The sequence below is a fragment of the Myxocyprinus asiaticus genome, chromosome 29, assembly GCF_019703515.2.
Source record: "Myxocyprinus asiaticus isolate MX2 ecotype Aquarium Trade chromosome 29, UBuf_Myxa_2, whole genome shotgun sequence".
Lineage (NCBI taxonomy): Eukaryota > Metazoa > Chordata > Actinopteri > Cypriniformes > Catostomidae > Myxocyprinus > Myxocyprinus asiaticus.
In genome coordinates, this window is record NC_059372.1 from 25,915,662 (window position 1) to 25,941,014 (window position 25,353).

The 25,353-nt window shown below is 39.4% G+C and overlaps 1 protein-coding gene across 5 annotated transcripts; it reads right to left on the reverse strand.

The window, feature by feature from the left end:
• Positions 1-37: 37 nt before the first annotated feature.
• LOC127419736 (coiled-coil domain-containing protein 30-like) lies at positions 38-24,585 on the reverse strand. 5 transcript variants are annotated; one of them, XM_051661400.1, is made up of 29 exons: positions 24,531-24,585; positions 23,893-24,042; positions 23,295-23,417; positions 23,002-23,122; positions 22,061-22,251; positions 21,768-21,836; positions 20,066-20,146; positions 18,273-18,426; positions 18,079-18,150; positions 17,459-17,574; positions 17,192-17,266; positions 16,913-16,977; positions 16,633-16,825; positions 16,452-16,541; positions 16,237-16,362; positions 15,888-16,025; positions 15,529-15,707; positions 7,826-8,048; positions 7,162-7,284; positions 6,798-6,968; positions 5,868-6,077; positions 5,329-5,486; positions 5,060-5,225; positions 4,780-4,901; positions 4,524-4,665; positions 4,296-4,432; positions 2,242-2,359; positions 2,084-2,148; positions 38-1,985 (listed from the first exon to the last, which is right to left on the reverse strand). In XM_051661400.1, exons 2-29 carry the CDS (start codon positions 23,905-23,907, stop codon positions 1,772-1,774), a joined length of 3,657 nt encoding a protein of 1,218 aa, XP_051517360.1. In that variant the 5' UTR covers positions 23,908-24,042; positions 24,531-24,585; the 3' UTR covers positions 38-1,771. The 5 variants fall into 5 exon arrangements, with proteins under 5 accessions (XP_051517360.1, XP_051517359.1, XP_051517356.1 ...); XM_051661399.1 differs by having other exon boundaries at positions 4,780-4,898; positions 23,295-23,474; XM_051661396.1 differs by having other exon boundaries at positions 23,295-23,474.
• Between the last annotated feature and the right edge of the window lie 768 nt (positions 24,586-25,353).

The following is a 25,353-nucleotide window of genomic DNA, read 5'->3' on the forward strand; positions in this document are numbered from 1 at the left end:
AAAAACAATTTAGTCATAGACAATCAAACAGACCCCATGAAAATAAGTTTATTAGGAAAATACATGCTTTTTCAATGTGTACCTCGTACACTGTCATTTGCAGTTCCACATGAGCCCTATATGAATATTTTGTGAAAGTTGCATCCTAAGATTTTATATAGCAGCAGGATACAATACACAATGCTCCCATAATGTACAGGCACTACTACAGGATCTCGATCCTTTTGCCACAGTTTAAAATGATACTACAATATTTCTCTACATCAGATGACTTTGCTCACAGATCACAGGTAATTTCAGTCTCTGAGGACTACAAACAAAACTCACAGGGAGTGCAAAGAAATCATGGAACAGAACACAATCTATAAAACTCAAACTTACTGTAAAAATGATTCATATTCACCCTGTTAAATAGAGAACCCATTCTATAAGTAAAGACAATATCGTAAGACTGATAATGCTCTCTGGGCCTATAACGAAACAAGCTCCATATTTTATTTTTTGCTCGTTTGTTTTCTTCCGTGATAAATTATTCCTCAGAAACACGTCACTTATAGTACTTATGGCATATATTACACATAAGTATAGACCCAAGTTTAATACATATTTTGAAATTTCATGACTGCAGTTTTTAATTTATCAGTAAACAAAATAGTGAAAATGTGAAATCAAGTAACACAAAATTAGCTCTTATACACTAAAGAAGCAACAACCCACATATTCTATCAACTAACCCCTGAAAAGAAGATATAAAGATATAATGAAAGTAAGCTTTATAGCTTTTGTCTTTACACAGTGAACTAAGCAACTCTTACGTCACACAGTTATTGTCTCGAACAGGTATGTCCATCTTTGTGTGGACTGTCTGATGACAAATACAAGGGGTTATACTGCATTTGCAATTTACCAGATCTCACTAAAACAAAACACTGTTAATTTACAATACTTACTGCTTATCAAAAGGCAATAGTGCATTTCAGTTGTGAACACATGCAGATTGTACCATCTGAACATCAGATTAATAGTTCTTTAAGTGCTTCTCCATAAATGTCCCATTAGGTAAATGTACCACACAAGGTAAATGTATTAAAAAAAATGCATATGGCATCTTACAGATTTGCCACAGGAAATATATAATTTTCCAGGCCTCTGGGCAAATGTTCAAACAGAACTGGCCAAAGACAAGGCTATTTTGACCACAGCATCTAAAATCTCAAGACATCTCGATTGCAGACTCGATGTGAGCCACAAAGGCGATGCAAATGAATTCAACCCAGCTGTAATGAGCCTGTATAATAATTCATGTGTTTACACTCCTGTTAAAAAAATAATAAAGTATCTGGAAATAAAATTCAGACTTACGGGGATACTGTAGTTTACCCGGAAGTGAAAATTCTGTCATCATTTTTTCACCCTCCAGAAACTTATATGACTTTCTTGTGCGGAACAAAAAAGGAGATATTAAGCAGAATGTCAAAGCCACTCTTTTCCATTCAATGGTCCCCATTCACTTTTATTGTTTCAAAAAGAGTGGCTTGGACATTCTGCTAGTTAATTCCTTTTGAGTTTGATGAAGAAAGTAAGTCATGCGGGTTTAAAATGACATTAGGGTCAGTAAATCATGACAATTTTAGTTTTGGGGTGAACGATCTCTTTAAAACATGAAACACATTCCTACACAGCCTAAACTAGCTTAGACTGATCCAGTGATTTTTCAGATTTACAGTTGGCAAAGTCTGTAATGGCATTTCACAAAAACACTGTAACTCTCTTAGGTTTCATCACTGGTGGCACTGAGACTCTCTTCCTGCTCTAATCTGGTGTTGGGAGCCACAGAGGAGGTCACATTCAGGTATCCTATCTCAGTGGACTGTGAAACAAGCACAGGCGAGGAGATCTCCAGGCTCTTCATTCCAGACTCACACTCTTTCACTTTGCGAATGGCATCCAATATTCCCCAAGAGTCACAGAGTCCAGGCTTTGGACTAGAGCAAGATGTTGCAATGGAAGACGTTAACATTTATTTTGTGACAAGCATTGTGCAAATTGTTATACTGACAATGATGAAATATCTGAATTATACCTGGGAGTTGATGTCCGCAACAGGCCATCAGGATGAGCTCCAGAAGGAAACATTTTCTTGACCTCCTAAGACAAAAATCCAAATAATTCAAACATAACTTTCATAGTCAGAACATTTATATATAAAAAATGCATAATTACTGATTAATAAATCCGTACCTCAACAGTACACAGCGACTGAAGATTTCTCAAAGCACGGTCCAGAATTCCTATTTGATTGGCCAGCGTGAGGGTTTTTTCCTGCAACTGTTTATTCTCCATCTCCAGGAATTTAACCCTGAGAGAGACCAGGACAAAGAGAGCATTAATATTTTTTTCTCTACTTTCTTGTCGAGTGCAGAAGAGGGCACAAGATCTTTATCTTCAGTTTCAGTTTAGTTTACTTCTATTTGCTGGGAGCAATTAGTGGGGTTAAAAATATATATATATAAACAGAGTTCCAAATAATAATAATGTGGAGTTTTTCATTGCCATCAACCAAACTGATTCATAATATATGTACAAAGCTTATGTAGACAATTGTTACAATGCCATTTATTTAATTACTAGTGAAACCAGCCAATAGTTACATTAATACTATGCAACAGTATTAAAAAACTTTTAAAAGCATTCTAGAGCAACTGATTTTTATTGCCTAATCAATGCTTCCCTTATCTGCAACAATAATGTAAGGTATATATTAATTATCTGAATTATTATATTTATAATTATTTAATCATTATATATTTATTTTTATGTGGGGGCCTTTCTATATCATTAATATATCATTAATATGCATATGATATAATTAATTTGATTAAAAATTTTAATCTATTGACATAATAAATAATAATAAATAAATAAATTTCATTTGTTACACAGGCAGCTAGCACTGTACACATTGCAAACTTTCCTCTGTGCAAAGATATGTACAACTACAAGCCTAATCAGATACAGTGTGTAGATACTGCATGTGTTGGAAATTGGGTTGGGCTAGGCAGCAGCACACCACAGGCCGGTTGCACAAGATATACATAAGTTACAACTTAGCCTAGTTGTGGCATAAATGGGCACTAAGTCACAATTTGTGCACTACTACTAAACTTAGGTAGAACGTAACCCTGCTACATGTAAACTAAATATTTACGTAAGCCTCCAACCAGGAGCAACAGCTGGAATAAAAAAGAAGACTGATTAAATGACATCAATGAGCTCATGTTTTGCGTGACAGACTTCAATCCTTTAGTATGATGAAGTAGAAATTTTCAATCGTTTACATTTACAAGAGAGAATACTATGTAAAGAACTTTTAAAGCGACCCTTCAGCATGAAACTGATCTAACGGTGCACTTTCCTGTGTCAAGTTTCAACACACAAGATAATAAAATAAATAAATAAATGTCTATTTTTCCAGCCTGTTGTATTAGTATTTATTTATTGCCCCTTATTAATTTTAGATACAGTTCTTGAATATTATTATTTATATAGGATAATATACAATTTATTAAATCTTCTTTTATTACGTATCATATTTCAATGGGGATATAATTTATTGGAGCCGACAGTTATGTGAGCAAACAAGGTTTGAACATTAACCGTAACAATATCAAACTAAAATTCACGGCTTTTTGACACTTCTGTGTACAAATTTGAAGGCTGCTTATTGGATAAATACAGCTAAACGTCATAATATGCGACTACGCATCGCTTTACGGAGAGCTTAAGACCTAATAAAGTTTTGCCTTAAAAACAGGTGGTGCAACCAAATTAAGCACTGACTTCGTTACAAACTTACTAGTAGTTACTAAGCCCTTAGTGTGAAATTTACATCTCAACATAAGTGAGACCTAAAAATGTGATCTCAGTGATTTCGACTGTGGCATGATTGTAGGGGCCAGACGGGCTGGTTTGAGTATTACTGTAACTGATGATCTTCTGGGATTTTCACGCACAACAGTCTCTAGAGTTTACTCAGAATGGTGACAAAAACAAAAAACATCCAGTGAGCGGCAGTTCTGTGAACAGAAACGCCTTGTTGATGAGAGAGGTCAATGAGAATGGCCAGACTGGTTCGAGCTGACAGAAAGTCTACAGTAACTCAGATAACCACTCTGTACAATTGTAGTAAGCAGAATAGCATCTCAGATTGCACAACATGTGGAACCTTGAAGTGCATGGGCTACAACAACAGAAGTGTCCCTAATAAAATGCTCAGTGAGTATCTTAACCATTACCTCTGCTGGACTGAAGTGGCTGTTCTCAGTCCGTTATTTCCCATCTCCTCTGCCTCACTTATTCTCTGCAGAAGCTCTCGTCTTTCCAGGAGAAGCTGGTCATTTTCTTCCGTCACAGTCCTAATCCAGTCCTTCTCCTGCTCATAGGTACACACAGGTGAAGTACATGTAATGTTACATAGAGTTTTAAATTTAAGTTCTGGTCTTCAGAAATAAGAACTGTCTCACTTTCTCTGAAAGACTTGTGGCAAGAGCCAGATCATTCTCCAGCTTCTGGATCCTGTGCTCGTGTTGGGTTACTGTCTTCATGAACATCTGTTTGGCTCTACGCAACTTGGTTTTGTGCTGAGATTGTTTCTCATTGTATCTCCTGCAGTATAACAAATGCCATATCATCTACAAGTACAGATCAGATCATCTACAAGTACCTTTGCACCACTCACATGTTTTTTCAGTGTATGCTAAAAGATAAATGGCTCTATACCTGATGTTAGAGTCGAGCTGTTGAATGACTTGCTTCAGTTCCTCTTGCAGTCTTTCAGACTCATGCTGGGATGACAGGAGCTGCTCCTCCAGCCTGTGGCAGCTCTTCTGATTAAGTCTCTGCTGTAAGACACATGAGAAAACTGCTGACTGCAATGATACTAGCTCTGTTCCAAAACCGATTGAGCAGGCTTGCTGAATATTGCCAAGATTGGCAGCTTCCTTCAAAGGCTAGGGTATGCTTAGTTTTTTTGCTAGCTGTTTAGATTCACATCACAGACCTCCTCTTTGGCCACGTTGAATTCACTGTCCAGCACCTGCAGTCGTGTTTCCAGCTCCTGTATGCGGTGAGACAGCTCTGAGTTAGTGCGTGTCAGAGTTGCCTCTTTCGCCCGCAATGATCGCACTTGCTGTTGGAGTTCTTCATCTTTCTGCTCGAGTAATTTCCTATCAGAAAACAAAAACAGCACAGGGTAGGGTATGGTATTACGTCACACTCAGTCTTTGGTTGCCCAGTGTTTTGGCTTGTGATGCAGTGAGGTGTGCTGACCTCTGGAGTTGCTCTTCTTGCAGTCTGGCTCTGAGGGCAGACAGGTTATCAGACATGTCTCTTGTGTCTCTCTCCAGTTTGCTGGTCTCTCCTGCTCTGGCCTGCTCCAGACGCAGTTGGTGCAGAGTGTTCTTCAGCTGCTGCTGCAGTTCTACAACCTGCAGAGTTTAAACATGTCCAATAAGTTTTTAATTTAAAATTAAAAACAAACTAAGCAAAACATCTATTTTTCTAGCAATGCGGCCAAACAACCACCACAATTCAAAAATAAATTTGATAAAAATATCAAAACATATTTTAAACAACAGATTTACTTGAGAAGCTTGAAATTGAGGCTTGTGTTCAGAGAATATATCTTAAGTTCTTACCCTATTGGTTTAAAAAAATTTCTTGTTCTAAACTTAACCCTCACTAAATTTTGTTAGATTTATGCTTAAAACAAGATGTTAAGATATTTTTACTGGAAAACAAGGAAAACTTACTATTCTACTCATCAAGAAATTTCAACTTTGTTCTATGTTCCTGCTCTAAACACACACCTTCTTGTCTGCAGCGATCACGTGTGCCCTTTCTGCATTCAGCTCCTCCATCAAGCTGCTGTTAGTCTTTTTGTTCTGACCGCTTTTAACCACCTCCAGTTCCAAATCTCTGGCCCTCTGCTGTAGTTTCGCCAGCTCTACCACCTGCCCTGCTGTGCTTCCCTCCAGCTGGGCTATTTTGGCCTGGGCCTGCTTCAACTCTGCACATAGCTAAAAATATATTTTTTAAACTTGATTCCACAAAGATGCAAAACTGGAAAATGAATAATTAAAACATAAAAATGAATATTTATTATTAATTACATTGTGTGCAAATAACGTCAAATAATATTTTACTTTTAATTTGATAACTTGATCCGTACAGCTAACACTATCAGTACTGGGATTTTGTTAGTCAGTGGATAAATACATGGGTCAGTAGCTTAAGCCAGAATGACTGATTGGTCTCATGGTAAAGTTTTCACCTCTAGTAAGAGGAGTTCCAGGTTCTAATCTGCTCTAATATAACTTTTTAATTTTATAAAAGAAGATTGCATCTGTACATCAGTGGATGTACAGTATATGATGAGCAGGGACACATCTGTTTGCATTTTGCTTTGTGATTTAACTTGAAAGGAGTGCGAGCTGCACAACAGTGGAGCGAGTAGAGAGCATGTCTGGATGCATGAAAGTACATCGCCGCCCGCTCCAATACAGGATCACCACTTATCATAACACACATGAAAAATCACCTGTGGTGAAGACAAAATTGGCAAAGGCAAAAAGTGGTAGGGACATGTACCACCTGTCAATGCTACGAAACTAGTGAACCTCACCAAATGAGTAGTCATCAGTGGACATCCTACCCATCCCTACTAAGAAGTATTGCTGTGCATCCTAAATATTTTCTTGGGCTTTTTCAAGTTTTTCTTGTTTTTGCACATGTTTTACCTTGATCTTCTCTTGATCTAGGAGTGCATTGTGTCTCTTAAGATCTAGATTTTTCTCTCTCTCATAGCGAAGCTCACGCTCAGCAGAGGTGAAGAGGTTCTGGGTTCTCTGCAGGTCCTGCCTAAGCTGTTTGCTTTCCTCTCCCTTCTGCTGCAGGAGTGAGTCTTGGGCCTGTGAACAACCACAAACCAACCATATTGTGCAGATAAACAGAGTACATTCCAATATATGAGTAAATGTTTAAGATCTGCAAATATTTTTTAACACCATTTACACATTTTTTAATTAGATGTTCACTCTAAAGTTCAGAATATTATGACATTTATGCTGTGCACATGTGTGAAAATTGGTGAGCAGGGCTGACCTTAGCCCGGGCTTGAACTTCACAGATCTGAGCTTGCAGGGCAAGCTGGTGTTGGCTGGCCAGCTGTCTCTCCTCCTCCAGTGTGGAGTGTAGCTTACTCATCTCTGACTTTACGCAGGCCAGCTGAAGGAAAAGCACAGAACACCAAACAGTTTACATATAACTTCAGCTAACAGATCAAACACTCCATACATAAGCTTACAAGTCAGACAAAAGGTATTCAGGAAACAACATCCCAAGTACAACAGAAAAGGGCACAATGGTGGTAGTTCATGGATAGCCCTTGTGGCAGGAACTCTTTCATTTCCAGCCAAGACCTTAAAGCATTTCCACACTTTTTGACAAATTAATCCATTTTCATCCAGTTCACGATGGCAATAGATAATGGAATAATTTCAAGCAGAGAAAATCTTTGAAAACGTATTCTCACTAAAGAAATTAGAAGAAACTTTACTTTCTAACATTTTGTACATGACATGACATTCTAGACAGACTATTCATTTTTCACAATTTTGTAAACAATTCTCTGAAATTTCCATGCTTTCCATAACCGTGAGAACTCCGGTCTTTAAACACTTCACTACAACAACCTGAAGTAGTTTATCAGACAGTGAAACATACAGTACGTAAACAACATAAACACAGGTCCAGATATGTTTCTTACCTGACAAAGCCCCTCATCCTCTGCAGAAGGTTTGTGGTTGGTAATGTGCTCCAGTGATGATCTGGGTATCTGCTCTCTGGCATTCTGGAGCTGCTGTTTCACATGCAAGAGCTCCAGACTGAGTCTCTCCTTCTCCCCGTCATTCTGAAGCCTCTCATGGGCTCTCTCACTGAGCTCCCTCTGTAGCTCCATCACATGCCCACGCTTCTCCATCAGCTCATCCCTAACACACACAAAAGATATTGCAACATGCTTTCTACAGAGTACAAGAGTTTTACCAAAAATAATGTTCTGTTTTTCTGCTATTGAAGGATGGGGAAGTACCAACTATATTAGACCTTATGGGAAACCTGCAACCTGTAAGCAAGCATTAGTATTCATTTAACATGCAAAGTAGTTAGCCAATCATAAGAGAGGGCATTTACATATAATGGTAACACTTTACAATATGGTTGTATTCATTAAGATTACATAACATAACAAAACATAATGTTAACTACATTAGTTAACATGAACTAACAATGAACAACATTTTCAGCACTTATTAATCAAGGTTAATGTTTATTTAAACATATCAAATCAAAATCAAATCAAATCAAATCACTTTATTGTCACACAGCCATATACACAAGTGCAATGGTGTGTGAAATTCTTGGGTGCAGTTCCGATCAACATAGCAGTCGTGACAGTGATGAGACATATACCAATTTACACTAACATCAAATTAACACAACACAATTTAAACATCTGTTATACACATAATTACACTCAACAATATACAAATAATAACATACACTGTACAGTATACAATACGCTGTTTTTGGTTGTTTTTTTTGTTTTTTTTTACTATATAGATACACATTATTCAATAAAATTAAAAATAAAAATATATATATTAAAAAGTATAAATATATATGTATATATATATATATATATATATAATGTACAGTATTGTACTGTATTGTACATATGCAAATATGTTTATTTTTTTTATTAAAATCTGTGTATGTTAACATTAGTTATTGCATCATCAACTAACATAATCTACAGGTGTGCTCAAAAGTTTGCATACCCTTGAAGAATTGGTAATATATGTACCATTTTTAAAGAAAACATGAGTAAGCAGGCAAAACACATTTATTTTTATTTCATATGGGATTCATATTCAGCTGTAGATTATAACAGAATGGCACAATCATAAAACAAAACATGGCAACAAAGAAAAAAATGAAATGACCCCTGTTCAAAAGTCTGCATACCCTTAGTTCTTAATACTGTGTATTGCCCCCTTTAGCATCAATGACAGCGTGCAGTCTTTTGTAATAATTGTCTATGAGGCCCCAAATTCTTGCAAGTGGTATAGCTGCCCATTCGTCTAGGCAAAATGCCTCCAGGTCATGCAAAGTCTTTGGTCGTCTTGCATGAACCGCACGTTTGAGATCTCCCCAGAATGGCTCGATGATATTAAGGTCAGGAGACTGTGATGGCCACTCCAGAACCTTCACCTTTTTCTGCTGTAACCACTAGTGGGTCGACTTGGCCTTGTGCTTAGGCTCGTTGTCGTGCTGGAAAGTCCAAGAGTGTCCCATGCGCAGCTTTCGTGCAGAAGAATGCAAATTGTCTGCCAGTATTTTCTGATAACATGCTGCATTCATCTTGCCATCAATTTTCACAAGATTCCCTGTGCCTTTAGAGCTCACACACCCCCAAAACTTCAGTGAGCCACCACCATGCTTCACAGTGGGGATGGTATTCTTTTCACTATAGGCCTTGTTGACTTCTCTCCAAACATAGCGCTTATGGTTGTGACCATAAAGCTCTATTTTGGTCTCGTCACTCCAAATTACAGTGTGCCAGAAGCTGTGTGGCTTGTCAAGGTGTTGTCAGGCATATTGTAACCAGGCTTTTTTTGTGGCATTGGCGCAGTAAAGGCTTCTTTCTGACAATTTGACCATGCAGCTCATTTTTGTTCAAGTATCGTCGTATTGTGCTCCTTGAAACAACACACCGTCTTTTTCCTGAGCAGCCTGTATTTCTCCTGAGGTTACCTGTGGGTTTTTCTTTGTATCCCGAACAATTCTTCTGGCAGTTGTAGCTGAAATCTTTTTTGGTCTACCTGACCTTGGCTTGGTATCAAGAGATCCCCGAATTTTCCACTTCTTAATAAGTGATTGAACAGTACTGACTGGCATTTTCAAGGCTTTGGATATCTTTTTATATCCTTTTCCATCTTTATAAAGTTCCATTACCTTGTTACGCAGGTCTTTTGACAGTTCTTTTCTGCTCCCCATGGCTCAGTATCTAGCCTGCTCAGTGCATCCACGTAAGAGCTAACAAACTCATTGACTATTTATACACAGACACTAATTGCAATTTAAAAAGCCACAGGTGTGGGAAATTAACCTTTAATTGCCATTTAAACCTGTGTGTGTCACCTTGTGTGTCTGTAACATGGCCAAACATTCAAGGGTATGTAAACTTTTGATCAGGGCCATTTGGGTGATTTCTGTTATCATTATGATTTAAAAAGGAGCCAAACAACTATGTGATAATAAATGGCTTCATATGATCACAATCCTTAAATAAAAGCAGTTTTTTTGCATGATCAGTCATATTTTCAAAATCAATGCCAAAATTTCACAATTTCTGCCAGGGTATGCAAACTTTTGAGCACAACTGTTTCCAAGATGGCGGCGCGGTAGCAAGCAGCGGCCGCTCCGGATCCAAAAAGGTGCTATTTTTTTGTTTCTTAGCCCGACTTTTACGGCACATGGACATCGGAGCAACCAGTGTTCGTGTTTACCATCGCCAGACACTGCTCAAATACAAGAATCATGCAACAACCAAGCTGCATGATGACCTGCAGGAGAAGCTACGCGACCTTGGCTTGCTGCGGAGACTAGGCCTCCAGTCCTCGGAGTCGCCTGATGCCGGTGGCCGGGGGAGGGGATGTCGTAAGCGGTGTGCGAGGAAGCGGAAGCGCGGCAAGAGGGCGGGGTCCATGCTAGGCTAGAAACAAACCCTAGCTGGCCGGCTCTCCCGTCTATCCTGCTCTCAAATGTTTGCTCCCTGGACAATAAACTGGACTACATCCGACTCCAGCAGACTAAGCTGCGTGAGTTTAGAGACTGCTGTGTCTTTGTTTTCACGGAGACATGGCTCAGCGACAGAGTTCCGGACGCCGCCATTCAGCTAGACGGGCTCGCCTCGTTTCGTGCCGACAGAAATGCAGCTCTGTGCGGTAAGACTCGCGGTGGTGGCTTGTGTGTTTACATCAACATTGAATGGTGCAAGAACTCTATGCTAGTCTCTAGCTACTGCTCATCGCTGGTGGAGTTTGTGACTGTTAGATGCAGACCTTTTTATTTACTGCGGGAATTCACCACTGTCATTACAACCGGAGTTTACATTCCCCCCAGTGCTAATGCTAAGGAAGCGCTCTGTGAACTGTATGGGGCTATTAGCAAACTGCAGAATGCTCACCTTGACAGACTGTTTAGAGGAGCCATGCCCCTACCTCGGCTACTCAGACCACATCTCTGTTATGCTAATCCCAGCATACATACCGCTCATCAGGCGCACAAAACCGCTTCTGAAGCAGGTGAAAACCTGGCCAGCAGGAGCCATCTCTGCTCTTCAGGACTGTTTTGAGTATACTGACTGGCACATGTTCAGGGAGGCTGCAACATATGGCAACTCTACCAACTTGGAGGAATACACAGCATCAGTGACCAGCTACATCAGCAAGTGCACTGATGATGTCACTTTCTCCAAGGTCATCACCACACGCTCCAACTAGAAGCCGTGGATGACTGCGGAGGTGCGTGCGCTGTTGAGGACCCGGGACTCCGCCTTCAGAGCAGGTGACAAGGCTGCCCTAAGAACAGCGAGGGCCAAACTGTCCTGGGCCAACAGAGAGGCAAAGCGCGCACAAGCCCAGAGAATCCACAGTCACTTCCAGGACAGCGGCGACACACTGCACATGTGGCAGGACATCCAGGCCATTACCAACTACAGGACAACATCAGTTGCCTGTGACAATGATGCCTCCCTTCCAGATGCGATGAACGACTTCTACGCTTGGTTTGAGGCGCAGAACAACGTGACGGCGAGGAAGACCACCCCTCCTCCCAATGACCAGGTGCTATGTCTTACCATGGCTGATGTGAGGAAAACTCTACGTAGAGTCAACCCACGGAAGGCTGCTGGACCAGACAACATTCCTGGCAGAGTGCTCAGAGGATGTGCAGACCAGCTGGCAGATGTTCTTACCATCATTCCAACGTGCTTCAAGGCCACCACCATCATCCCTGTGCCGAAGAAGTCTTCAGTGTCCTGCCTCAACAACTACCGTCCTGTCGCACTCACACCCATCATCATGAAGTGCTTCGAGTAGGCTCATCATGAGGCACATCAAGATCCAGCTGCCCCCCTCACTAGACCAACAGCAGTTCATGTATCGTCCCAAACATTCAACAGACGATGCCATCGCCACCACCCTCCATCTGGCCCTCACCCACCTGGATAAAAAGGACTCATATGTTCGAATGCTGTTCATAGACTTCAGCTCAGCATTCAACACAATCATTCCACAGCATCTGATTGGAAAGCTGGACCTGCTGGGCCTGGACACCTCCCTTTGCAACTGGATACTGGACTTCCTGACTGGGAGACCTCAGTCAGTCCGGATTGGGAACAGCATCTCCACCACCAACACCACACTGAGCACTGGGGCCCCTCAGGGTGTGTGTTCAGTCCACTGCTGTTCACTTTGCTGACTCACAACTGTGCAGCAATGCACAGCCTGAACCACATCAAGTTCGCCGATGACACGACCATGGTGGGTCTCATCAGCAAGAACGATGAGTCAGCATACAGAGAGGAAGTGCAGCAGCTGACGGACAAAAGAGATGGTTGTTGACTTCAGGAGAGCACAGAGTGACCACTCTCCACTGAACATCGACGGCTCCTCTGTGGAGATCGTCAAGAGCACCAAATTCCTTGGTGTTCACCTGGCAGAGAACCTCACCTGGTCCCTCAACACCAAGAAAGCCCAGCAGTGTCTCTACTTTCTTCGAAGGCTGAGAAAAGCACATCTTCCACCCCCCATCCTCACCACATTCTATAGAGGGACTATTGAGAGCATCCTGAGCAGCTGCATCACTGCCTGGTTTAGGACTTGCACCGTTTCGGACCGCAAAGCCCTGCTGAGGATAGTGAGGACAGCTGAGAAGATCATCGGGGTCTCTCTTCCCTCCATCAAAGACATTTACACCACAAGCTGCATCCGCAAAGCAACCAGCATTGTGGATGACCCCACACACCCCTCACACAAACTCTTCACCCTCCTGCCGTCTGGCAAGAGGTACCGAAGCTTTCGGGCCCTTACGGCCAGACTGTGTAACAGCTTCTTCCCCCAAGCCATCAGACTCCTCAATACTCAGAGACTGGACTGACACACACACACACACCTGTACACCATCCAACTTTTGCACATGTCCAGAGTTGCACTTAATTCATTGTCACTTTATACCTGGCTGCTACCTCAATAACTGCTATGTCCATAGAACACTATTTCATAGTATGTTATGTTTACATTCTGCATTTTTATAAAGTGTCATTTTTTTGCACTACTCAGATTAGAAATGTGTACTGGTCGGCGCTGCGTCTCTTACTGTCTCTTACTGTGCCTATTGTCCTGTTTCCTTTTTAGTAATTATTGTACTGTCCTGCACTTTTTGCACACGTTTGCACATGCACTTTATGTAGAATGTGTAGGTCTTATTCAGTCTGTGTAGTCTCGTGTGGTTCTGTGTTTGTCCTATGTTGTTTTATGTATCACCATGGTCCTGGAGGAACATTGTCTCGTTTCGCTGTGTACTGTACTAACTGTATATGGTCGACAATAAAAAAAACACTTCAACTTGAACTGTACCCATGAACAACTGCTTTTAAATAAATTATAATTTATCATTAACCAAGAAAAAAATTACTGTTCATTGCTAGATCATGATACCCAGGGCTCGAATTAAGGGGGGGATGTGAGGGGATGCCATCCCCCTTGTTGCAAGAAATACCAAAAATCATCCCCCTTGTAAAACCACCATCCCCCTTTCCATCCCCTTTAGATCAATAGTGTCATGGATTACTTATCATGCAAGTAAAATATGTAATTTTCTACATTTGATAAATAACAGATTTTAAATAAGGTCGATTAGCCGGTCAGAATTAGATTTCGACATTTGTGGGGTTGCCAGATTTCTATAGGTGAAATCCCCCAGTTAGATCTTGACACTTGTACAGTTTGGAAAAATTCTGCCAGGGAGACACTTTAGTCACGTAATCTGGCACCTTGAGCATGCGAGCTCTCTCTCCACTGCGAAAAGATGCCGGTTATCTGAGAACACTGGCAAACAGGTATGTCGGAGTTCAGCGCTGGGTTGACTTGTCCTTCCTAGTGTTCACATGAAACGTACGCCACTGAAGGCAGTGCAAGTTTACAAAAGTTTCACGCACTTTCAAAAATGGCCAGGAGAACAGTACAAGAAAATATTTTGTATTTCTTTAAAAAGAAGAAAACAGAAAGTAAGATATTGCTATGACGAGTGTATCACATGTACATGGTTTTAATTCAAACAGTTAAACAAATTTCACCCATAAAACGCTTTTTTACACCACTGTTTAAGCATCCTTCATAGAAACAGCCCAAACTTCCTTTAATAGTTCGGTTATTGGAGTAGAAAAAAAGTGTGCGAGCGATCTAGAAAAAAAAACTTTTTCATGATCATAACGTGGATTCTTTTCACAGCATTAATCATAAATACAATAACAGAGGGTAACAGGTGCATATTATGGCCATGTGTCCTAAGTGTTTATGAAGTGATGCTAATCTTTGTCCAGACCTATTAAAAAATGCAATTCACACAAACCATTTACTTGAAAACACCTCTTCTATGATGAGCATGTTTCCAATTTCTGAGTTTAAAGTCATATTGATATTTTTTCTGGGGCTTAAAGTAAAAAATGTCATGTGGTGTCCAGAGACAGTAAAAAAAAAAAGAAAAAAAGGTCAAAGTCTCTTTAAAAGCTAATATTCCTGAAAAAAGAAATGTTGGCATGACTAGTGCAGAATAATATGTTATTATTGTTTTAAAAAGTGTTTAAAATTATTTTATTTTTTTTTATTTAAAAAAAAAATCAGAATGTGAAAGTGGGAATTTTTAATAAAAAAAGGACTTAAATATTGATCTGTTTCTCACCCACACCTATCAGGTCGTTTCTGAAGACATGGATTTAACCAATGGAGTCGTATGGATTACTTTTATTCTGCCTTTATGGGATTTTTGGAGTTTGAAAGGTCTGGTCAACATTCACTTGCACTGAAAGGGCCTACAGAGCTGAAATATTCTTTTAAAAATCTTTGTTTGTGTTCAGCAGAAGAAAGTCATACACATCTGGGATGGCATGAGGGTGAGTAAATGATGAGAGTATTTTAATTTTTGGGTGAACTATCCCTTTAAGGTGTAATAGCAAAAACAGCCTTTAGTTCTAAGAGTCAGTGAGAAAGTGGTCGGGTACAACTAAATTAGAACTGTTTGTTATAAATGGAAAGAAAATATTTCAAAAAAGTAGAACATGGCATCTTGAAAACATCATACAGAAAAAAATGGAGGAAACAATGATGTTTTTGCAGAGCACCTTACCTTAGAGTGCAGTGTTCCTTCTCCAGTCGTGTCAATTCTGTTCTCAGCTTTTCCACCACTGTCTTAAGCTCTGCCATCTGCCCCCTACTCTCTCTCAGCTCCTCTTCAGCCCGGCTGTTCTCTGTCTGAAGAGTCAGGTTGTCCTGGAGTCGGGTCTGAGCACGCTCCAACTGAGCCACCTGCAGAGTGACAAAATTAACTTCAGCAAGTATTTTGCAGAAAACAGTAAGAATATCAGAGCATCCCAACATTAAAAAATTCAAAAATTCAAATTCATCATCGATTCATTTACACAAATACATATTATCTTCTCCAGGGTGTAAACCTATAATTACATGACATCATTCAATTTTAATTACCTTTTCTTCCAAAATTCCCTTTTCTCCTTTAATCTGTGTGAGGTTCTTGTTAAGTGTCTTCCCTTGTTGACATTCTGCCTCCAGTCTCTGAACCTCTACACGTAACCTCTTCAGCTCCTCATGGTCTCTTTGCATGACCTGTTCACAAAATGGCCTTGTAGCATTAATGCTCTACATTTAGCATTTTAATTTGCATCTTCAGTTTTATGGTCTCAGATCACTTTATTATAATTCTTCTAAACGGCTGCATAATGCAATATGTATAATGCATGACTTACTGTTTTTGGCAAACTTTCCATATTCTAACATCAGCAATGTGACAACGATGATGCGAGAATGTGACAAGTACCTCTTTCTCCTTTTTTAAAGCAGACTTGGATACAGATAAGTCCACCTCCAGCTGTTTCCTCCAACATTTCTCCTCAACAAGACGACCCTCAAGGAACTTAAGTCTCTCTTGAATGCTTTCTTTGAGCTTTAGAGTAAAAGACAATTAAAATAGATACCTTTTTTTGCTACCACACACTCTGCAAGGACTGCATTGAAGTCGTTTTTTTTCTTTACCTCAGAATCAGTCTCTCTAAACCAATCTTCATCTTTCTTAACAGTTTTTTGAGTGTTTCTCTTATTCAGCTCTTCCTCAACACTTTTAATCTAGGATAAAGATGAGGTGGTTTTTATAAAACATTCAACCCAAGGTGGATGACATGACAGTGATCAAACTAGCATTGTGAAAACATCTCACCTTTCTCTGTAACCCCTCCACCTCACACTCGTGTCGCTCCTGCTCCTCTTTAGCTGCATTCTGCGCTTCCCCCAGCAGCGCCTCCAGCTCTTCATTCCTCTCCACCAGCTCCTCATGCTCCTGCTGTTGCTTCTGCAACCTCCTCTCTAGCTCTCGCAGGCGACTGTCCTTATCTTCAGACTCCCTCCGACACCTGCGAACACACAGCAGCCATATCAGCATCTTGATTCATATAGAACATGAATGTAGCAACATTAAATAAAGGAGTGCAAGGTTTTACCTTTTGTGGAGTATCTCGCCCTCATCAGTTGGTGATTGATCATGACTGATATTATTCCCAACAGCCTGAGAAAAAAATAACCATAAATCATTTCCAAGGAAAATCTACAAGCATTAAATTAATATTTGCATCATCCAATAATATATGCAAATTAAACCCTTCAAAAAAAAGATTACAAAAGTATAAAAGTAAAGTGAAATAACTAATGCACTCTGAGCATAAGACACCTCAGATGTGTACAGATGTGCAATTTTGAAAAATTCACCTCTGTTGACTCACCTGTGGAGAGTGCATTTTATTATGCTCAAAGGTCACTTTTATTCCTTGATTCGAGTGCATCTTCGACTGTTCAACCTGTTGTACACCAAATATAGCAAAAACTGTTAAAATGTTATATTTTCTTAATCTGCAAATAAAGTTACTCAGAAATAAAAAGGATACTTTACTGTCTTACAGTTAGAGTAGGTTAAGGTACTGAAAATATATTTTTTTATATATATTATATTAAATAAAATATTTAACAATAAATATAATATTTATTCTTGCCAGTTCAAGAAGTGTTCTCTTCTCTGTGTCCAAGGTGCGAACTCTATCCCTCAGCACTCTGATCTCACCATCCAGTCTTTCATTGAGTTCCTTTGCCTTCTGCAGCTCCACCATATCTGCAAAACATTTGGATTTAGAACCAGAACACATTCTCTCTGCATTTAAGTCAACATAAAATTTAAATTGACCCACAAAGTATTGTTTTTTTTTATTTTTGTCTTTGTAATCTTTGATCAAAATGTAATAACTTGCTCAGCCTCTGAAAACTCTTTCCTTTTCCCCTGATGTCACCTAGGCTGTGCCGACTATTGGATAAAGGTAACCAATTGCCAAATAGCTATTTAGGCATTGTTTTAAAAAACTTGCATTAAGGTCTGGCTCAATTCTGGTATGAAACACCAATTTTTCATCATCCAATCAATCATCGGTTGGATAAAATATCCCTTCCTATTTTTATTTTTTTATTTTTTCTCAGTGAATATACTTTTTCACTCAGAAATACTCTTAAAATTGGTTGCAAATGCTGTTTCATGTTGACTGTAAACACAAAAGAAGGCAAAAGGAAGATTGTGTATTTTGGGAGATGGATGAGATACTGGTGTACTGTCAAATAATCTCACCACACTGTCTAAGTTTGTCCACTTCCTGTTTTAACTGTTCCACTTCCTCCCCAGTTTTCTGCAGGTCAGGTACTGGAATGAACATTTTATTTTAGTAGAATTTATGTCATAAACTTATGGCAAAAATAAACATCCAACAGTTGTAAGACGAGTAGAAGCAACAAAAAAGCTGAACCTCATGGTTATTCACTTACCACACAAGTTCTGGACTTTACGAGCCAGATCCAGCTCATCAGTCAGACGGCGAATCTCTTTATGTGCCATTGCAAGACGACTGGAAGCCTCTTCCAGATCCCTCTCCAATCTCTGCAGCTCTGTGCGCTCTCTATTGAGTTCCTCACTGTCGGCCTACAGAGGAACAAGTGTTTCCGGTGAGAAATAAATATGTCTGACCTGGGTGGGCAAGATGGAGGCATGTCAGCATCCATGTGTGTTTCATGCATGTGCCACAGAACACAGGTCAAGCTGAATGTAGATCATGTTCCAGTGTGAACAGAGTTTAATTCGTGCCTGCTTTCCTTTACAATCATCAGAAAAAACTGTAAAGGTGGGACAAAGAGCCTCTGGTTAGTAAGCACCCTTAGAGAAAGCCTTAGAGCTGTTAGCATCCAGACTGTAAAGAGAGATGTTAAAGTGATCATGTCAGTTGCATTGTGAGAAGCTGTTTTTAATATGTTGTTTTCTTAGAGATAGATCGATCTGGTTTTAACTATATATTTTTTACAGATATTCCAACTTTCTACTTAATTAGTTATCAGTTCCTTAAAGCTGAAGTTTGTAATATCTTCGCCACTAGCGCCACCAAACGGAATTGCAAAATTACATTTTGTTTTCAAAACAGCCTTCTGAATACGCCCATCTGCCATTGGTCAAACAAAGACATAGATCTGCCACCAACTCACACCATTGGTTGAGTAATGTTGTTGGGGCAGGTCTAAGCGTGTCGCTCAAAACAAACAGAGCAATTTTCTCAGCGCAACAGAAACACAATTGTGGTGGCGGGGGGTGTGGTCGTGCATTAGTGTGTGAATGGAGAGCGAGATCGGGAGATGAGAACGGCAAGGAGTGTCACCTGTTTATAATGAGGAGAACACCTGTTTCTTGTTCTAGTGAGGGTGCGGGAGTGTAAAAGGAAGCCAGACACCGGATTAGACAGAGAGAGACTGACACGCCTGTCCTTTGTGCGTGCGTGCATGTGTGTAACGTTGGAGTGCCTAAAGACGTGTTATTGTGTGTGGCAGAAAGCCCGATTTAAGTTGCCGCCGGCAGGCTGTTTTTTGTTTGAGTGTAAAATAAACGATACGTCAACTGTACACCCGGCTCCTGCTTTCTCCTTATTACGAACTGTTACACAGTTACAACAGTGTTTACAGTTTTCAAGAAAATTTACCCATGAACGGCTTACTAATAGTCTCTGCATATTAAACTGGGATAGGAGAAAATATTTTAACACAGAAAAAGTTACAAACTTTAATATCAGGTCCACCAATAAACAGCAAAGTCTTACTCTAAATTTTCATTTGGAAACATGCCACTTTGTAATAACAAAAATACTGATATTGTTTGTCAAAAATAATATTATAATTCTTATTATTATTAACATATTTATAATGCATATTATTTTTTATTTTGTTTTGTAGTCTACTGGTTATTTAGTTAGCATTATGGCAAAAAGCAGAAATAAAACATGAATTAAAAATCGATTCTACATAAAACATTTGTAAAAAAAAAAATATTGTGTCAGTCATAAAAAACAATATCGGTTGATCTCTAGTTATTTTGTGCTGTGTGATTGTAGATGCAAGACATGCAGTATTTCATGAGGTGACTTTAGAGCTGCCCTAATCTGCTTGAAGTGGATCATCCTCTCAAGGACAGTGGAGAGTGGAGGGAACACTCAAGATTTACACTTCTATATGGGTCATGCCTTTTTTGCCAATCAGCCCAATCAAAAGACAGGACAGTTATGACAGGTACGGGAACATACAGGAACAAGGTTCTGTGCTCTTAGTGTAGCCTTGCGCACACCAAAAAACTTCCTCCAAGGACTTTGAACTGATGATGACTCCTGTCCATTTAGGGAGGGACAAAGAATCAGGAGAAATTATGACATAAAATACATGAAGAGATACAATAAACACTTATGTACAGATGAGACACTGTTAATCATGATAAAGATTTACAGTAGTTCAGCCAAAAATGAACCTCACCCAAACCTTTCCAAACCCTTATGACATTCTTTCATCTGTGGAACATAAATAGAGACGTTAGGCAGAATGTTAAGGACTGAGAGCCTCAGTCCCCATTCAATTTTATTGCACCTTTTTCAAATGTAAGAATTTTAAAGACCTTTTTTAATAATTGAACAAATAAAATGAATACTTTGTGTCCATACCAGAACAAACACACACAATCCTAAAATAAACAATGTATCTCAGATTATTTTACTCAAACAGGCTGGGACACATATTCAACAAGGCCTTAATACTGATTATCAGCAAAACAGGATATCTGCCAGTTTAAAATACTCAAGAAATTTCCACACACACACACACACACACACACACACACACACACACACACACACACAGGTCACTTTAAAATGTATTTATGCATTATTATATCAATACATATTAATTAGAGGTTGACCGATATTGGATTTTGCTGATATGATAATGTCTTGAAAGAAAAGCAATAACAGATTAATCTGCAGATAGTTGATAAAATTTAAAGCCTATATCGAATGTGTTAAAAAATATTCTAAGTGTGACAGGGCGGGCCAGACTGAGGCTACAAGAGTCCAAATTCAATTAAATCCCAGATGCAGTTTATTGTGCAACCAATAATACCCATAAAAAATATTTTATACATAATACAGGACTTTTAACTATAAACAAGCTCGGAATACACTGGGGACTCTGGGGATTTTGAAATGTCCATGTATCACTGCTTCCAGCTGCTCATTTAAACAGATAAGGGATATAAAATATGCACTCTTACAATCTACAACATATTGCTATGTAAACACTTTAAAGTAAACGCTGTCATAATTCATCAACAGTAAATCATGTGATCGCTTGTCATACATGTCCGATACTCAGTGATCGCATACCGCTCTGCAACCGCTGGAAACAGTATCACAAGCTCCCCTGTAGTTGGAGAATGTGCAACAGTGCCACATCTTCACTTTGAAGGACACAGTGCACGCATTTACTTAATTAAATCGTATCCTCCTGAAATGTAATAATCACATCAGGCCATGTCACGATTCCTGTCTTTCTGTCCCAATTTAAGGCCTCTTTAAATGATAATACTTTTGTTATGCCATTTGCGATATTTAAGACTTTTTATTACCTTAAATTTAAGAAAACTGAATTAAAGATAGTTTAAGGACCAGCGGGAACCCTGTTTTTTTTTTCTATACAATGAAAGTGAATGGTGACTGAGGCAGTCCCTTACATTCTGCCTAATATTCCATATATTCCAGTCTCCATTTTGTGTTCCACAAAAAAACAAAAGTGGGTGAGCATGATTATGGATTTGGAATGACATGAGAGTGAGTATATGATGACAGTTGAGTTTTCATTTTTGGGTGAACTATCCCTTTAACTAGCTTGTCAGAGTCCATGACACTGTGTTCCTTAACACAACATGCTACTTTCTCATGGGACACTTCAAGATCTTCTCACCTTATTCATATTTTCCTTTTGCTGCCTGAGTTCCTCTTCCAGTGTGTGACGAATATGATCTAGCTCCTCCTGGTTTCCATAAGAGGAAGATATAAAATAATAATATGCCACCACTTCTTTTCACAATTAAAAAAAGGCCAGACGTTTCAACTTTAAAAACTGCCATTATTGTCATTATATTTTATGCATTTGGGAGACGCTTTTATCCAAAGCGACTTATATACATTTTATATAAATTTTATCAGTATGACTCTCCCTGGGAATCGAACCTACTGTATAAACAGTAGAGCTACCTGTAGATGCACCTCTCTGAGGTTGCCGGTGAGGGTCTGCGTGTCCAGCTTCCTCTCAGCAGCCTCCAGTCTTTCCAGCAGAGTGACTCTCTCCACCAGCAGATAGGCCACCTGCTCACTGGCACTGCTCTGGCTGATTTCTGCTAGACCCTCCTGCTCTAGCATCTCCACCAACTCCTTACACTGGGAGTCTAAGACACAGTGGAACACCTCAGGAAAGTTTACTAGACTATAAGTGTGCAGGATACATGGCCTATTTTCGGAATGGAATACTAGCAAACTGATTAATGCATACTACCTTTCAGCACCACATACATTTATTTTAGCAAGTTATTTTGTTTTTCTAATCAAATTCTGTGTAAAAATGTATTAACTCTTGGCAGTATGATCAAATGAGTCAAGAAATGGATACAGTATTCCAAGTAGTGTGCTCTTTGACATACTGTACATTTTTGCAGTGGCGTAACCAGACTTTTTTGTGTGGGGTTGCCCATGTGAGGCACACACTCATTCAAGGGTGGCATGAAGTGTAACTCAACTTAAAACAGCATAAATCCCTGAGTCCACTTGATTAACTGTCATTTCTATAAACTTCTTTCCGCTATGATTTAAACCAGCATGGTTCTACCTGGTTTTATTGAAGGCCCTTGACTTGGGAAATGGCCAATCATAGTTTAAAAATTGGGGTGGAACCTAAGTTTGCCAATCAAATTCTAGGGGTGGCCAGGGCCACCCCAGGCCACCCATCTGGACACGCTCCTGCATTTTTGCAAATGTATAATTAGGTAACAAAATCTGCAAACACTTACTATTTCTTACTGAAGAAAACATAAGAGAAGTAGGTTGTGTGCTATTCCGAACTTAGCCAAGGACACAACCTCAAGGCTCAACGTTTAGTATGACCAATCCAATGTATGATAAAAACAATATCAAACACTCACCCTGTTGGTGTTTCATTAGTGCGAGCTCGGCACGGAGTTGTTCGTTGTCGCGTTCGTACTCCGCTGTAAGAGATTCCCGCTCCTCCAGCATGTTTCGTATATGCTCCACGTAATTTTCCACCTTGTGAAAACCCAATACACAATCATATACCACAACAAAGGCAATAGCTACAGAAGGAATTTGTTTTGGTTAGGTAACAGTGTGTGGTCATGTTAAAATGTTGATGAGGGAGTCCATCATTATATACTCTTTAGGGTGGACTGGATGCCCAGCCTGCCATCTGTTGGCTCACCTCTCTCATCTCGCTGGCCTGCTGTGTGCGTAAAGTATGCAGGTCTTCAGTGGCTGCGGTCAGGCTGCCCTCACTGCACTGGAGCAAACGCCACAGGTGACGCTCACGTTCTTCTGCTGAAGCCTGAGGAGAAAGGCCGTCACTATGCAACCGGAGCATGATCTCCTCCAGCTCTTTTTCCTTAGTAGGAAACAACACAATGACTCTTCTGTCTTTTTTTTTTCATTTCTTTTTTTCTTTTTGACAGGCTCAACAGTTTTAAATGGGGCCACACTGAATACCTTCTTGAACACTCTCACCTTGTCACCCATATGTCTAATTGACAGTCGTGAAGCACTGTTTGAGAAAATTGCTCTCAATATACTGTGTTCTTTAGATGTATTCTTAGAAACAGCTGTTTTTTTTTATTTATTTTTTATTTTTTTTATTTTATAAAAACAAACTTAACTGTACAGTAAAGAAACTATGTCTAAATACTGTATATTCACCATGAACAACACAACACATAATTGTCATTACAGACACTTTACATGGTCTTATTAACTGGTCTTTAATGCATATGCTGAATGTATAAGTATATAAATGACTGGCACCATACCTCTCTTTGCTCCATGGCCAAGTACAGCTGAATTGCAGTCCTTTCATCACTTGCAAATTAGCCAAGAGTGTTTATGAGAACAAAGTTCAGATTGTGGTTTCCAACATTTGCCAGCCAAACCGCCCATGCCAGCTTCTGACCTAATCATCACTTCATAATTAAAAAAGAGCAACATGAAACACTAAATAACTGAAAGAGTACAACGTTAAAAAGGTTTACATGCATTTAAATTGACACATAAGCAAAGCCTTTTACACATACACTATAAAGAGATTAAGCTACAACAAATGATGCAAATGATCTTCTTCCCCCTCTCTCATCTACAGTCACAAACACGGCTGTATTTGACAGACCAATATTTAATCCGGCAAGGAACAACATTAATTTTGCTCGCCAAGATTTTATTTTAAGCAACATAAAAAGTTTTCTAACCTACGTCCCAGTTCGCTAACTTTGGCTAGCGGCTAGTTTGAAGGTATCACGCGCGAGTGTCTTTTCCTATCCTCAGGACGACTGCTAACAATGAAATAAGTCACCATTGTCGTTGCCCTTCAAAACCTGTTTTAAACCGTTAATGGTGTCTGCCTGGTTGTAAATACTGAAAAAGCAGTAAAGTGTTCGTATTTACTAAGGCCTACCAAATGTTTTGTTGCTGATGCTTGCAGTAGCTTGGATCGAGCACCTTGACAACGGGTTAAACCATTTTGACCAAAATTAGGGGAGGGACATGTCTAGTCTCGCGAGATCTGTTGTTACTATAATTAGGGGTAGGGTTATGTTTAGGGGTAGGATTAAGGTGAAAATTATTTTGAGGGGTAAGGCTAGCTGTAGAGTTTCTATAGGACTCCAAATAAATAAAATAAACAGTGCACTGAAGTTGGTCGTCTAGAAGGGATCCCTCTATCGTCAACCACTTGCGCATGCGCATTCTGTTAGACGCTTTCGCCTGTGCTTCATTGCTCACATCTCAGCGTATTAATGATGGAAAGCATTAGAAACTTAAATAATATCAATAATATAACATTATTATTATTATTATTATTATCATCATCATCATTATTTTAGAGTGACTATTTGCACTAGGTGTAAATACCTGCCACATAGTGCGGCTATTTGCACTGAAATAGTCTTATGGAAACAAATGAATAAAAGACAAACTGCTCCTTGAGTCTCTCTACAATGGCTTAATGTGATAAGACGGTATGAATGTGATTTTTCTATGCGGATGATCTGGGTTATAACCCTCCTTTTGACCCAGATTTCCCCATCTGTTTCCTGTCTCCACTCTTAATATTTGTCTTTAATACTACTTATAATAAATAAAATGAACATAAAGGTTGATTTCCTCGCAGTGATAGGTTGGTGTAGGGTGTCTGTGGGACTCTAAATAAACACACAGCAGTGACACCGTTAGTATTTAATTAGAGGGGCAAATAGTATCTGTCTAAATAGCCTCTGACT

Bases quoted from the DNA above. Each gene is read 5' to 3' on its own strand.
- LOC127419736 (XM_051661396.1), bottom strand. The intron at 16,978-17,191 runs GTGAGTCAACAG...TTTTTTTCTCAG, and splicing joins ATAAAATGCACTCTCCACAG to GCTGTTGGGAATAATATCAG. The intron at 15,708-15,887 runs GTAATTAAAATT...GTCACTCTGCAG, and splicing joins AGGGAATTTTGGAAGAAAAG to GTGGCTCAGTTGGAGCGTGC.